The following is a 13,701-nucleotide window of genomic DNA, read 5'->3' on the forward strand; positions in this document are numbered from 1 at the left end:
CACCTTTAACAATGGCCGAGCTTTTACACATTCGGACATGGCTGGGATTCTCTGGTGCCGCTGTAAGTGAATGGACTTTTGGCTGGAATGCCACATTTTCCGTTCTCACTCGCAATGTGTCCAGCCGCGGACAAGACCGGAGAATCCCGCCCCTTGTAAAGCAAAGTAATGATCAGGCAGCCTGGGAGAGTTATAAAATAACAGAGATAAGATGTGAAAATGGTAAATTTCAAAACTATCTTGAGAAAGAGAGCGGTAAGGGAAAGGCAGACGAGGTTGTACTGTCATGGATAGTGTGGAAATTTGGGAATATTTTACAGGATTAAATACAAGGAGGGGAATTATTCTGAATCTCGGCAAAGGCCAATAGCGGGCAGGAAAAGCAGCGTTGAAGCTGTTGGCACCAATGGTGGCTTTCTCCATCATATCGTCCCGGACTTGGTAAAACCATGGCAAGGGGAGGGTCCCATGACATTACGCTGCTGGGGGGAGGAGGGTATCTGGGAGACCGGGGCGCCATTTTGAAAGTTCACTCAGTGCACAAAAGTTAACCAGGAACTGCCAAAGGCCTGTGCTCCCTGGAGTTTAGAAGATTGAGAGGAGATCTAATTGAGGTATAAAAGGTGATAAAGGATATTGACAAAGTAGACATGAAGAGGATGTTTCCTCTTGTGGGGCAATCCAGAACATGAGGTCATAGTTTTAGGATAAGGGGGGCAGATTTAAAACAGATGAGGAGAAATTGCTTCTCTCAAAGGATGGTGAGTCTGTGGAATTCACTACCTCACAGTGCGATGGATACCGGGACATTGAGTAAACTAAAGGAAGAGGTGGACGGATCTTTAATAAGGGTTTGAAGGCTTATGGTGAATAGACAGGAAAGTGGAATTGAGACCGAGATGAGATCAGCCATGATCATATTGAATGGTGAAGCAGGCTCGAGGGGCTGAATGGCCTCCTCCTGCTCCTAGTTTGTATGTTCTTATGTTGAATGTCAGGGGTCAGTGTGTGGTTAGTGCCAGGGAATGACCCCCTGGGTGATGCACTCATCTGAGGTCACTCACCAGGTGCCTGCCCTGGGAGACCAGTCGCGGTTCACACCGTCCCACACTCACACCGACACGAATGGTGGGGGCGGGGGGGGGGGGGTGGGGGGGGGGGGGTGATGTTAATGATTCAGGCGTAGAGATCTGATAATGAGATGTTAATGTATGCAAATGTTGTTTCTGATGTTGAACATGGGGAATCCCGTTCCGTCACTGCCAGCGAGATGGGGACAACAGCGTCACGCTTCTACGTCAGCGCAATACGTGGTTTGGACCCTCGCACAATTTTCCGCTCCCATCACCAATCCTGCCCCAAAAAACTGGAGCAGAAAATCCCAGCAAAGGAAACGTCAAAATAAGTCAGGAGGAGGAATTAATTGGCTTTAACAGATGTAATTAGAAAATGTTAATAGGGAAAATAATGGGGCTTAAGATAGAGAAATCTTCAGGAATTAATGCTTTCACTTTGGATATTGTCTTAGTCAGGCGCTCTGAAAACTGAGCGTCAGATCAGTAAACTCTGCAACAGAGGCACAAAGAATCATTAAGCCAAATGCAATGCTGGTCTCTCGCTCAAGGGAACTTGGCACAAATTCACCAGAATGATGTCAGGGCTACAACGGCTGAAGACAATTTGCATAAACTGGGATTTTATTCCCTTGAGATTAGAAAGTTTTGGGGTGATCGATTTATGGTGTTTAAAATAATGTGAGGTGGTGGGTAACAGGGGAGCCATTTACTCTGGTTGGAGGAATGCAGAACAAGAGGGTGGGGTACAGAATCTCCAAGCGAAGGCATTTGAGAATGAAATCAGTCATTGCTGTTTCACACTTGGGCTGACAAGTAGCAAGTAACATTCGCGCCACACAAAGCCACACAATGACCATCACCAATAAGAGACACTCTAACCACTGCCCCTTGACATTCAATGGTGTAACCATCACTGAATCCCCCACTGTCAACATCCTTGGGGTTACCATTAACCAGAAACTCAACTGGACTCACCACATAAACACAGTGGCTACAAGAGCAGGTCAGAGGCGAGGAATACTGCGGCGAGTAACTCACCTCCTGACTCCCTAGAGCCTATCCACCATCTACAAGGCACAAGTCAGGAGCATGATTGAATACTCCTCACTTGCCTGGATGGGTGCAGCTCCAACAACACTCAAGAAGCTTGACACTATCCAGGACAAAGTAGCCCACTTGATTGGCACCGCATCCACAAACATCCACTCCCTCCACCACCAACGCTCAGTAGCAGCAATGTGTGTTATGTATAAGACAGCACCTTCCAAACCCATGACCACTTCCATCTAGAAGGACAAGGGCAGCAGATACATGGGAACACGACCACCTGCAAGTTCCCCTCCAAGTCACTCACCATCCTGACTTGGAAATATATCGCCGTTCCTTCACAGTCGCTGGGTCAAAATCCTGGAATTCCCTCCCTAACGGCATTGTGGGTCAACCCACAGCACGCGGACTGCAGCGATTCAAGAAGGCAGCTCACCACCACCTTCTCAAGGGGCAACTAGGGATGGGCAATAAATGCTGGCCAACCAGCGATGCCCGTGTCCCACGAATGAATAACAAAAAAAGAATATAAAGAAAACACAAAAGGCAGTGGTAATCTGGAAACCTGACCCCCAAAAGGCTGGGGATTCTGGGTCAGCTGAAATTCACAAGACTGAAATTCACAGATTTGTTGAGGTTCCCTTTAGGGATGAAATATGCACAGGTTGGGGAAGGAAACTGCAGGGGATGGGCACAATTGAAATGTGGAGCTTGTTCAAGGAACAGCTACTGCGTGTGCTTGATGAGTATGTACCTGTCAGGCAGGGAGGAAGTGATCGAGCGAGGGAACCGTGGTTTACTAAAGAAGTTGAATCTCTTGTGAAGAGGAAGAAGGAGACTTATGTTAAGATGAGACGTGAACGCTCAGTTAGGGCGCTTGAGAGTTACAAGTTAGCCAGGAAGGATCTAAAGAGAGAGTTAAGAAGAGCCAGGAGGGGACATGAGAAGTCTTTGGCAGGTAGGATCCAAGAAAACCCTAAAGCTTTCTATAGGTATGTCAGGAATAAAAGAATGACTAGGGTAAGATTAGGGCCAGTCAAGGACAGTAGTGGGAAGTTGTGCGTGGAGTCTGAAGAGATAGGAGAGGCGCTAAATGAATAATTTTCATCAGTATTCACACAAGAAAAAGACAATGTTTTCGAGGAGAATACTGAGACTCAGGCTATTGGACTAGACGGGATTGAGGTTCATAAGGAGGAGGTGTTAGCAATTCTGGAAAGGGTAAAAATAGATAAGTCCCCTGGGCTGGATGGGATTTATCCTAGGATTCTCGGGGAGGCTAGGGAGGAGATTGCAGAGCCTTTGGCTTTGATCTTTATGTCATCATTGTCTGCAGGAACAGTGCCAGAAGACTGGAGGATAGCAAATGTTGTCCCCTTGTTCAAGAAGGGAAGTAGAGACAACCCTGGTAATTATAGACCGGTGAGCCTTACTTCTGTTGTGGGCAAAGTTTTGGAAAGGATTATAAGAGATAGGATTTATAATCATCTAGAAAGGAATAATTTGATTAGGGATAGTCAACACGGTTTTGTGAAGGGTAGGTCGTGCCTCACAAACCTTATTGAGTTCTTTGAGAAGGTGACCAAAGAGGTGGATGAGGGTAAAGCGGTTGATGTGGTGTATATGGATTTCAGTAAACCGTTTGATAAGGTTCCCCATGGTAAGCTATTGCAGAAAATACAGACGCATGGGATTGAGGGTGATTTAGTGGTTTGGATCAGGAATTGGCTAGCTGTAAGAAGACAGAGGGTGGTGGTTGATGGGAAATGTTCATCCTGCAGTTCAGTTACTAGTGGTGTACCGCAAGGATCTGTTTTGGGGCCACTGCTGTTTGTCATTTTTATTAATGACCTGGATGAGGGCGTAGAAGGATGGGTTAGTAAATTTGCGGATGACACTAAAGTCGGTGGAGTTGTGGACAGTGCGGAAGGATGTTGCAGGTTACAGAGGGACATAGATAAGCTGCAGAGCTGGGCTGAGAGGTGGCAAATGGAGTTTAATGCGGAAAAGTGTGAGGTGATTCACTTTGGAAGGAGTAATAGGAATACAGAGTACTGGGCTAATGATAAGATACTTGGTAGTGTGGATGAGCAGAGGGATCTCGGTGTCTGTGTGCATAGATCGCTGAAAGTTGGCACCCAGCTTGATAGGGTTGTTAAGAAGGCGTACGGTGTGTTAGCTTTTATTGGTAGAGGGATTGAGTTTCAGAGCCAGGAGGTCATGTTGCAGCTGTACAAAACTCTGGTGCGGCCGCACTTGGAGTATTGCGTACAGTTCTGGTCGCCGCATTATAGGAAAGATGTGGAAGCACTGGAAAGGATGCAGAGAAGATTTACCAGGATGTTGCCTGGTATGGTGGGAAGGTCTTATGAGGAAAGGCTGAGGGGCTTGAGGCTGTTTTTGTTAGAGCGAAGAAGGTTAAGAGGTGACTTAATAGAGGCATACAAGATGATCAGAGGGTTAGATAGGGTGAATAGTGAGAGCCTTTTTCCTCGGATGGTGATGGCTAGCACGAGGGGACATAGCTTTAAATTGAGGGGTGAGAGATATAGGACAGATGTCAGAGGTAGGTTCTTTACTCAGCGAGTAGTAAGGGCGTGGAATGCCCTGCCTGCAGCTGTAGTGGACTCGCCAACATTAAGGGCATTTAAATGGTCATTGGATGAACATATAGATGATATTGGAATAGTGTAGGTTAGATGGGCTTTAGATTGGTTTCACTGGTCGACGCAACATCGAGGGCCGAAGGGCCTGTACTGCACTGTAATGTTCTGTGTTCTATGAAAGGTGAATAAGGGAGGTTGAGGAAAAGATGTGTTATAATCTAATAGTCGATAGTTCAGACTCTGGAGCAAGAAAAGATCTCCTGTTGCTGTTCTTTTTTAATATTTTTTCTGAATCCTGGTAATTTTTAATAGGTCAGTGATATATGTTACTCATGGTGGGTTCTGCACCTTTTTCACACACAGCATTCCTACTTTTATGTTTCCTTGAAAAATATTTTAAGATTTCTTCTGAATGGAAAAAATTACTCGACTCAAACAAAGCACAGTGCTGCCAGAAGCAATTAGCCAATTGTGCAATTATACTGAACGAGGAAAATCAAGTCATGCAGAAAATGATCTGGATTTTCAAAACAGGGTCAGGAACTTGACATCTGGATAAAATCTGGGTCCTGACCCCATGTCTCAACAATCTCAGGACACTGTTTTTAACTTCAAACGGCCTAATTGGCCAGAAGGAGAGAACGGCACCCAATTAATGATGCTGTGTCCCTCCAGAGACAAAGCTGCCTGTCTGGTGTCACCGGCAAAGACCCAGCGGCAGCCATTTTGGGGACAGCCACCATCTTGCTGAGCAGAGAAAGCATCTCATCAGAGGGGCAGCATGGCGGCTCAATGGTTAGCACTGCTGCCACACAGCGCCAGGGACCCGGGTTTAATTCCCAGCTTGGGTCACTATCTGTGTGGAATCTGCATGCTCTTCCCGTGGATTGGGTAGATTGGCCAAGATAAATTGCCCGTTAGTGTCAGGGGAATTAGTGAGGTGGATACATGGGGTTACAGGGCTAGGGTCTGGGTGGGATTGTTGTCGATGCAGTCTCAATGGGCCGAATGGCCTCCTTCTGCACTATAGGGATTCTATGATTCTATGACTGACAGTATCAACGGGGCTGGAAGACGCCTTGAGAAGGTCCCACACTTGTACCAGCACATGTAGGTCCTGGAAAAAGTTGTAAATAAGCAATGGGACAGAAACTTTGAAACAGAAACAGGAAGTGCTGGAAAATCCCAGCAGGCCATGCAGCAGCTGTGGAGAGAGAAACAGAGTTAACCTTTCCAGTCAGTGACCTTCCTTCAGAAACGGGAAAAGTGGGAGGGGTAACAGATTGTGAGCACGGTGGGGGGACAAAAGAACGATTGGGTGAAAGTCAGGAGACATTGAATGAATGAAGAGCTAGTCTTCCCGGGAATGGGAATGGGGCAAGGAAGGGAACGGAAGGTGTGACTGGAACAGGATGTGCTGCTGATTGAGAGTGAATCCAAGAGAAAAAACAAATCATGCAAAGAGAAGGGAAAACATGGCGCAGGGACCGAGACCACAGTCTGAAATTGTTAAACTCAGTGTTGAGTCTGGAAGACGGCAAAGTGTCTAATTGGAAGTTAAGGTATTGTTCCTCATGTTTGTGTTGAACTTCACTGGAACAGTGCAGCAGACCAATGACAGAGATGTCAGCCTGAGAGCGAGGTGGAGAATTAAACTGATCGACTACTGGAAACTCGGAGTCAGGCTCGCGGACTGAGGGGAGGTGTCTTCTCCACAGATGCTGCCTGACTTGCTGCGTATTCCCAGCACTTTCTGTTTTATTTCAGGTTTGTGGCATCAGCAGTGTTCCGGTTTGCAATGAGAGGGAAGCTCTAATTGTGGATGATATTGGAATAGTGTAGATTAGAGGGGCTTTAGATTGGTTCCACTGGTCGGCGCAACATCGAGGGCCGAAGGGCCTGTACTGCGCTGTAATGTTCTATGTCCCTGTGGTTAGCTGTGCACTAACATGCATCAGGACTGTTTGGGTTTACTGAAATAAAGTTTAAAAATTCAACTCTGCATTGGATACGATCCTTAACACGTTTTTAAGGAGCTTAGGGAATTATTAATCGATGACAAGTGGGTCGCACCCCCCTCACTCCACCCCATTAGCCTTTTGTTAGTTACAAACTCTCCTGGACATGCTGGGATCCAGAAAACACCATCAAGATCATGAATTTCAAATCCCACCCACACTGGATTCCAGTCCCAACCGTCCTTTGAAAATCCAACCCCCGACTTTATATCCATTGTTATTTTTGGATAAGATAGTATCCAAAAGTATCTGGTGGCACAGTGGTTAGCACTGCTGCCTCACAGCGCCAGGGACCCAGGTTCAATTCCGGCCTTGGGTCACTGTCTGTGTGGAGTTTGCACATTCTCCCCGTGTCTGCGTGGGTTTCCTCCGAGTGTTCCGGTTTCCTCCCACACTCCAAAGATGTGCAGGTTAGGTTGATTGGCCATGTTAAATTGCCCCATAGTGTCAGGGGGATTTGCAGGGTAAATATGGGAATAGGGCCTGGGTGGGATTATGGTCAGTGCAGACGCGATGGGCCCAATGGCCTCCTTCTGCACTGTAAGGATTCTATGATCTGTGAAACAACATAATCTGCAGTGTTACACACATTGAAATGTAGCCTTACATTACTAACTAATTCCCAGTAGATATTTATAATGTGGACTTACCACTCTTCGATCATGGAGACCAATCCAAATATCAGTCGGTATTCCAGGAACTCGACTGTTAACCAGGTCATAAACAAACACATTCTCCTCCCAGCTGGTAAGGGAATTAAATTGAGACAGGTTTAGTTTTGGGTAATGCCAACGTAGAAGATGAAGCTGCAGAAAGCAGCTTCCCACCTTGAAAAGCAATGCAAGGATATTCAGGAAGTCAGAGTGCTTTGTCTGAGGTTTCACTAATCTCTGGGTAGACAAAGATATTTAAGGTTGAGTTTCTGCTTTGGACACAATTGAGAGAATATGCTTGTGCGTGAATCTGCACCGGTGAGGGTTTGGCTGGAAGAGTCTCGCCAGGCAATCAGTGCTTTGCCATTCACAAAGAAACAAAGGATGTGCCGAAAACAGGTGTGCAGCAAACATATCAAATAGAAAAACATGATCACAGAGATACAAAATAATTTACCAGAACGAGTGAGACATTCAGATAGCTGCCTAGACACACCCAGATCCATAACATGGTGGCACAGTGGTTAACACTGCTGCCCCACAGCACCAGGGACCTGGATTCGAGTCCTGGCCTCGGGTCACTGTCTATGTGGAGTCTGCACGTTCTCCCCATGCCTGTGTGGGTTTCCTCCGGGTGCTCCGGTTTCCTCCCACAGTCCAAAGATGTGCGGGTTAGGAGGATTGGCCAGGCTAAATTGCCCCTTAGTGTCAGGGGGATGAGCAAGGGTAAATACATGGGGCTTTGGGGATAGGGCCTGGGTGGGATTGTGGTTGGTGCAGACTCGATGGGCCGAATGGCCTCCTTCTGCACTGTAGGATTCTATGATTCCTGCCACTTCACCACCACCTCCATGTGGTAACTAACCTACCAGCCCATGTGTCAACTCACAGAAGTAGTTAGTGAGTCAGAGGGTTATCACTGGGTGAAGGGCAGAGCACTCGTGATCAGGAGCTGGGATAGAGGAGGAGGGGACACATCTTCCACAAGGAGCCCTACACAGCCAGTGTCAAAAAGCTCCACAATTACTCAGCATGTGTGCAGATCATTTTCACAACTGGGTGAGATGATGACAAACTGGAGAAGTTTATTTATTAGTGTCACAAGTCGACTTACATTAACACTGCAATGAAGTTACTGTGAAAATCCCCTAGTTGCCACACTCTGGCGCCTGGCACTCTGGCGCCTGGCACTCTGGAGAATTTAGCATGGCCAATGCACCTAACCAGCATATCTTTCGGACTGTGAGAGGAAACTGGAGCACCCGGAGGAAACCCACGCAGACACGGGGAGAACGTGCAGACTCTGCACAAACAGTGACCCGAGCCGGGAATCCTGGCACTGTGAGGCAGCAGTGGTAACCACCATGCCACTGTGCTACCCGCCCACCGTGCCATCCACCCACCGTGCCACCCAGTGGGTGCTGTCGATGAAGCTGGAAGACCACGAGGACTCTTCAAGATGGAGGCAAACTTTTGAAGACTTTTGAATTTTTCAAAATAAAGTATCTCCACAGCGAAAAAGCCATAACCATTGAGAGGAAATCTGTAGTAATCTTAGCAAGGCCAGCCTTCTGTTACCAATCACTCTTTTATTTACAGTGATATCTGAGTGCGGTTAAGAACATAAGAACATAAGGAATAGGAGCAGGAGTAGGCCATCTAGCCCCTTGAGCCTGCCCCGCCATTCAATAAGATCATGGCTGATCTGAAGTGGATCAGTTCCACTTACCCGCCTGATCCCTATAACCCCTAATTCCCTTACCGATCAGGAATCCATCTATCTGTGATTTAAACATATTCAACAAGGTAGCCTCCACCACTTCAGTGGGCAGAGAATTCCAGAGATTCACCACCCTCTGAGAGAAGAAGTTCCTCCTCAACTCTGTCCTAAACCGACCCCCCTTTATTTTGAGGCTGTGCCCTCCAGTTCTAGTTTCCTTTCTAAGTGGAAAGAATCTCTCCATCTCTACCCTATCCAGCCCCTTCATTATCTTATAGGTCTCTATAAGATCCCCCCTCAGCCTTCTAAATTCCAACGAATACAAACCCAATCTGCTCAGTCTCTCCTCATAATCAACACCCCTCATCTCTGGTATCAACCTGGTGAACCTTCTCTGCACTCCCTCCAAGGCCAATATATCCTTCTGCAAATAAGGGGACCAATACTGCACACAGTATTCCAGCTGTGGCCTCACCAATGCCCTGTACAGGTGCAGCAAGACATCACTGCTTTTATATTCTATCCCCCTTGCGATATAGGCCAACATCCCATTTGCCTTCTTGATCACCTGTTGCACCTGCAGACTGGGTTTTTGTGTCTCATGCACAAGGACCCCCAGGTCCCTCTGCACAGCAGCATGTTGTAATTTCTTTCCATTTACATAATAATCCAATTTGATATTATTTCTTCCAAAGTGAATAACATCGCATTTGTCAATGTTATACTCCATCTGCCAGATCCTCGCCCACTCACTCAGCCTGTCCAAATCTCTCTGCAGATCTTCTACGTCCTCCACACGATTCACTTTTCCACTTATCTTTGTGTCATCTGCAAACTTTGTTACCCTACACTCAGTCCCCTCCTCCAGATCGTCTATATAAATGGTATAGTTGAGGCCCCAGTACCGATCCCTGCGGCACGCCACTAGTTACCATCTGCCAACCAGAAAAGCACCCATTTATTCCGACTCTCTGCTTCCTGTCGGATAGCCAATCCCCAATCCACACTAACACCCTACCCCCAACTCCGTGTGACCCAATCTTCTTCAGCAACCTTTTAGTGAGGCACCTTATTAAACGCCTTTAGTGGTTCAGTGGTTACAGAGTGTGGATCAGTCCCCAGTCTATCGACCCCGGCCTGAGGGGAACCAGCTGGTTATAAACCCTCCGCTGCTCCTTCCCTATTGATGTGGAGATGCCGGCGTTGGACTGGAGTAAACACAGTAGGAGTTTTAACAACACCAGGTTAAAGTCCAACAGGTTTATTTGGTAGCAAATGCCATTCGCTTTCGGAGCGCTGCTCCTTCGTCAGATGGAGTGGAAATCTGCTCTCAAGCAGGGCACAGAGACACAAAATCAAGTTACAGAATACTGATTAGAATGCGAATCTCTACAACCAACCCAGGCCAACCTTCCCTATTGGCCAAGCCTCCACTTGCCTAACCAGCTCCCGCTGGTATTCTACAAGGTTCATGGGGCGAGCCATTGCTGATCCCCCATGGTCATCAGAACATAACCCTTCCCAGAATGCTGTGCAGCCACAGCCGCACCGCTCGGAGGTGGAGGAGTTTAAATGAGGGTGTGCCCCTCCCTCCCCGGCCTGTCACCAGGAGGACACCTCGATGCAGCCGCCAGACTTCACCCTCAGAGGCAGCAGCCTCCTCCATTGGGAAGATTTCAGCAGCATTAGCAATTTCCCCCGAGTTGGCACTTCATTGATTCTAATTGGTTCGTAGAATCCCTACAGTGCAGAAGGAGGCCATTCAGCCCATCTCGTCTGCACGGACAACAATCCCACCCAGGCCCTATCCCCATAACCCCACGTATTTACCCTGTTAATCCCCCTGACATTAAGGGGCAATTTAGCATTGCCAGTGCACCTAACCTGCACATCTTTGGAGTGTGGGAGGAAACCGGAGCACCTGGAGGAAACCCATGCAGACACGGGGAGAACGTGCAGACTCCACACAGACAGTGACCCAAGGCCGGGAATTAAACCCAGGTCCCTGGCGCTGTGAGGCAGCAGTACTAACCACTGTGCCACCGTGCCGCCCAGTTATGCTCTCTATTTGCTGACTGTCCTGTCTCATTATCACTGAAACTCCCTATTTTGTGGGAATTGGGGTGTTTACCCCTCACTGTAATTGCCCTCAGTTTCCAGATGCAACAGACCTCATTATATTTGCCGTCCCTCCAACACCCAAGGCCTCCCATCCTCCACCTACTCCACATGAGATACAAGCTATAATCCTTACAGGCAGAATCATCACCGTCCCTATCCAAGTGAAGGTCGGCTGGGGTCAAACAAGGCTGTGCCATTGCAACAACTCTCCTCTCCAATTTCCTTGCTGCAATATTTCACATCACCTCAGCAAAGTCCACACAGGCGCAGTCCACAGAGAGATCCATCATCGATGGACGTCCACGTGACTAGTGGTTATAGTCATAGAGTCATAGAGGTTTACAGCATGGAAACAGGCCCTTCGGCCCAACTTGTCCATGCCACCCAGTTTTTACCATTAAGCTAGTCCCAATTGCCCGCATTTGGCCCATATCCCTCTATACCCATCTTACTCATGTAACTATCTAAATGTTTTCTAAAAGACAAAATTGTACCCGCCTCTACTACTACCTCTGGCAAGCTTGTTCCAGACACTCACCACCCTCTGTGTGAACAAATTGCCCCTCTGGATCCTTTTGTATCTCTCCCCTCTCACCTTAAACCTATGCCCTCTAGTTTTAGACTCCCCTACCTTGGAAAAAGATATTGACTATCTAGCTGATCTGTGCCCCTCATTGTTTTATAGACCTCTATAAGATCACCCCTCAGCCTTCTACGCTCCAGAGAAAAAAATCCCAGTCTATCCGGCCTCTCCTTATAACTCAATCCATCAAGTCCCGGTAGCATCCTAGTAAATCTTTTCTGCACTCTTCTAGTTTAATAATATCCTTTCTATAATAGGGTGACCAGAACTGTACACAATATTCCAAGTGTGGCCTTACCAATGTCTTGTACAACTTCAACAAGACGTCCCAACTCCTGTATTCAATGTTCTGACCGATGAAACCAAGCATGCTGAATGCCTTCTTCACCACTCTGTCCACCTGTGACTCTACTTTCAAGGAACTATGAACATGTACCCCTAGATCTCTTTGTTCTGTAACTCTCCCCAACGCCCGACCATTAACTGAATAAGACCTGCCCTGGTTTGATCTACCAAAGTTCCATCACTAGAATCTTCTAATCTCGCGAAGTGAACCAGGTTGAAAACATTTTTGACTTGAGAAGAGTATTGGAAAACTAACAGCGAGAACACAGGGTGATCAGAGCAACATCCACCTCCAACATGACACTGGGCTAATCAGAAATATTCAGTAAACTGATCACAGGAGTGAATCTCAGCAATGACAACACAGGGTGAGAGCTTCCTGGAGAAAGTCTGGGCAAATCAACAAGAAAATCTCCAGGTTATCTCTTCAGGATCATTCTGGACAGTTTTAATTTGTGGTAAAGCCAGAGACTGAAACCTGAGCAGAAAAGGCTGGTGTTATTGACAATTCTCAGCAAATTGCAGACTCTGTGACCCAATGTGGGCAGCAGTGAGAGCTGATCCCATGGTGTCAGCTCCCTGAGTGAAACCAGTTACATCGGGCATTGATGAAGCAGTTGAAGATGGTTGGGCCTGGGACACTAGCCATCTTCTCCCTGTCCATTCCATCCACCAGCACAATAATCACAGAATCCTTATGGTGCAGAAGGAGGCCATTCAGCCCGTCAAGTCTGCACCATTGCAGCATCTTACCCAGGCCCTCCCCCCACCTTGTCCCCACAACCCCATGTATTTACCCCGCTAATCCCTCTAACCTACACAACGTTGGCACTAAAGGGCAAGTTCACATGGCCAATCAACCTAACCCGCACATCTTTGGACTGTGGGAGGAAACCGGAGCACCCGGAGGAAACCCATGCAGACACGGGGGGAACGTGCAGACTCCACACAGACAGTGACCTGAGGCCGGAATTGAACTCGTGTCCCTCGCGCTGTGAGGCAGCAGTGCTAACCACTGTGCCACCGTGCCACCCCGGGTCCCTGGCACTGTGAGGCAGCAGTGCTAACCACTGTGCCACCGTGCCACCCATTGGAATGCACAGCAGAAATCTCCACCAGTTATTTGGGGGAAATGCCCAAGGGGGAGATGCCTACTTTGATCACAAACAGCAGATCTACATGGCACTGGGAGAGCATTGTGGGCATCTTCCTGCCCCCCCTGCGGAGATACAAACAGCAGCATAATGTGGCAGCTCGTGAGATGGTGGCTGGGATGAGGGGGGGTTGGGGGGGGGGGGGTGGGGGGGCGGTTAGGGGTGGAGGGTGCTGGTGGTCCTGTTCTACTGAGATGCCAGAAGCACGAGAATCCCAGCCCCATTGTTAACCTACAGACGCTGTTTGAGACAGGAAAGAGACTCCTGTGTGATTCTAAGTGCTGACAGGTGGGATTAGGTGGGCAGGTCAGGGCGTTTCATGCGTCAGTGCAGACTCGATGGGCCGAAGGGCCTCTTCGGCAGTGCAGGATTCTGTGA

The 13,701-nt window shown here is 47.9% G+C and overlaps 1 protein-coding gene across 2 annotated transcripts in view; it reads right to left on the reverse strand.

Annotated features, from left to right (window-relative positions):
- clec19a (C-type lectin domain containing 19A) overlaps positions 1-13,701 on the reverse strand; it is a 63,808-nt gene that overhangs the window by 19,514 nt on the left and 30,593 nt on the right. For both annotated transcript variants that reach the window (XM_078239858.1, XM_078239857.1), the window contains exon 3: positions 7,398-7,491. In XM_078239858.1, the coding sequence (XP_078095984.1) occupies positions 7,398-7,491 (94 nt within the window). The remainder of the gene's footprint in view (positions 1-7,397; positions 7,492-13,701) is intronic.

The sequence above is a fragment of the Mustelus asterias genome, chromosome 23 (genome assembly GCF_964213995.1).
Source record: "Mustelus asterias chromosome 23, sMusAst1.hap1.1, whole genome shotgun sequence".
Lineage (NCBI taxonomy): Eukaryota > Metazoa > Chordata > Chondrichthyes > Carcharhiniformes > Triakidae > Mustelus > Mustelus asterias.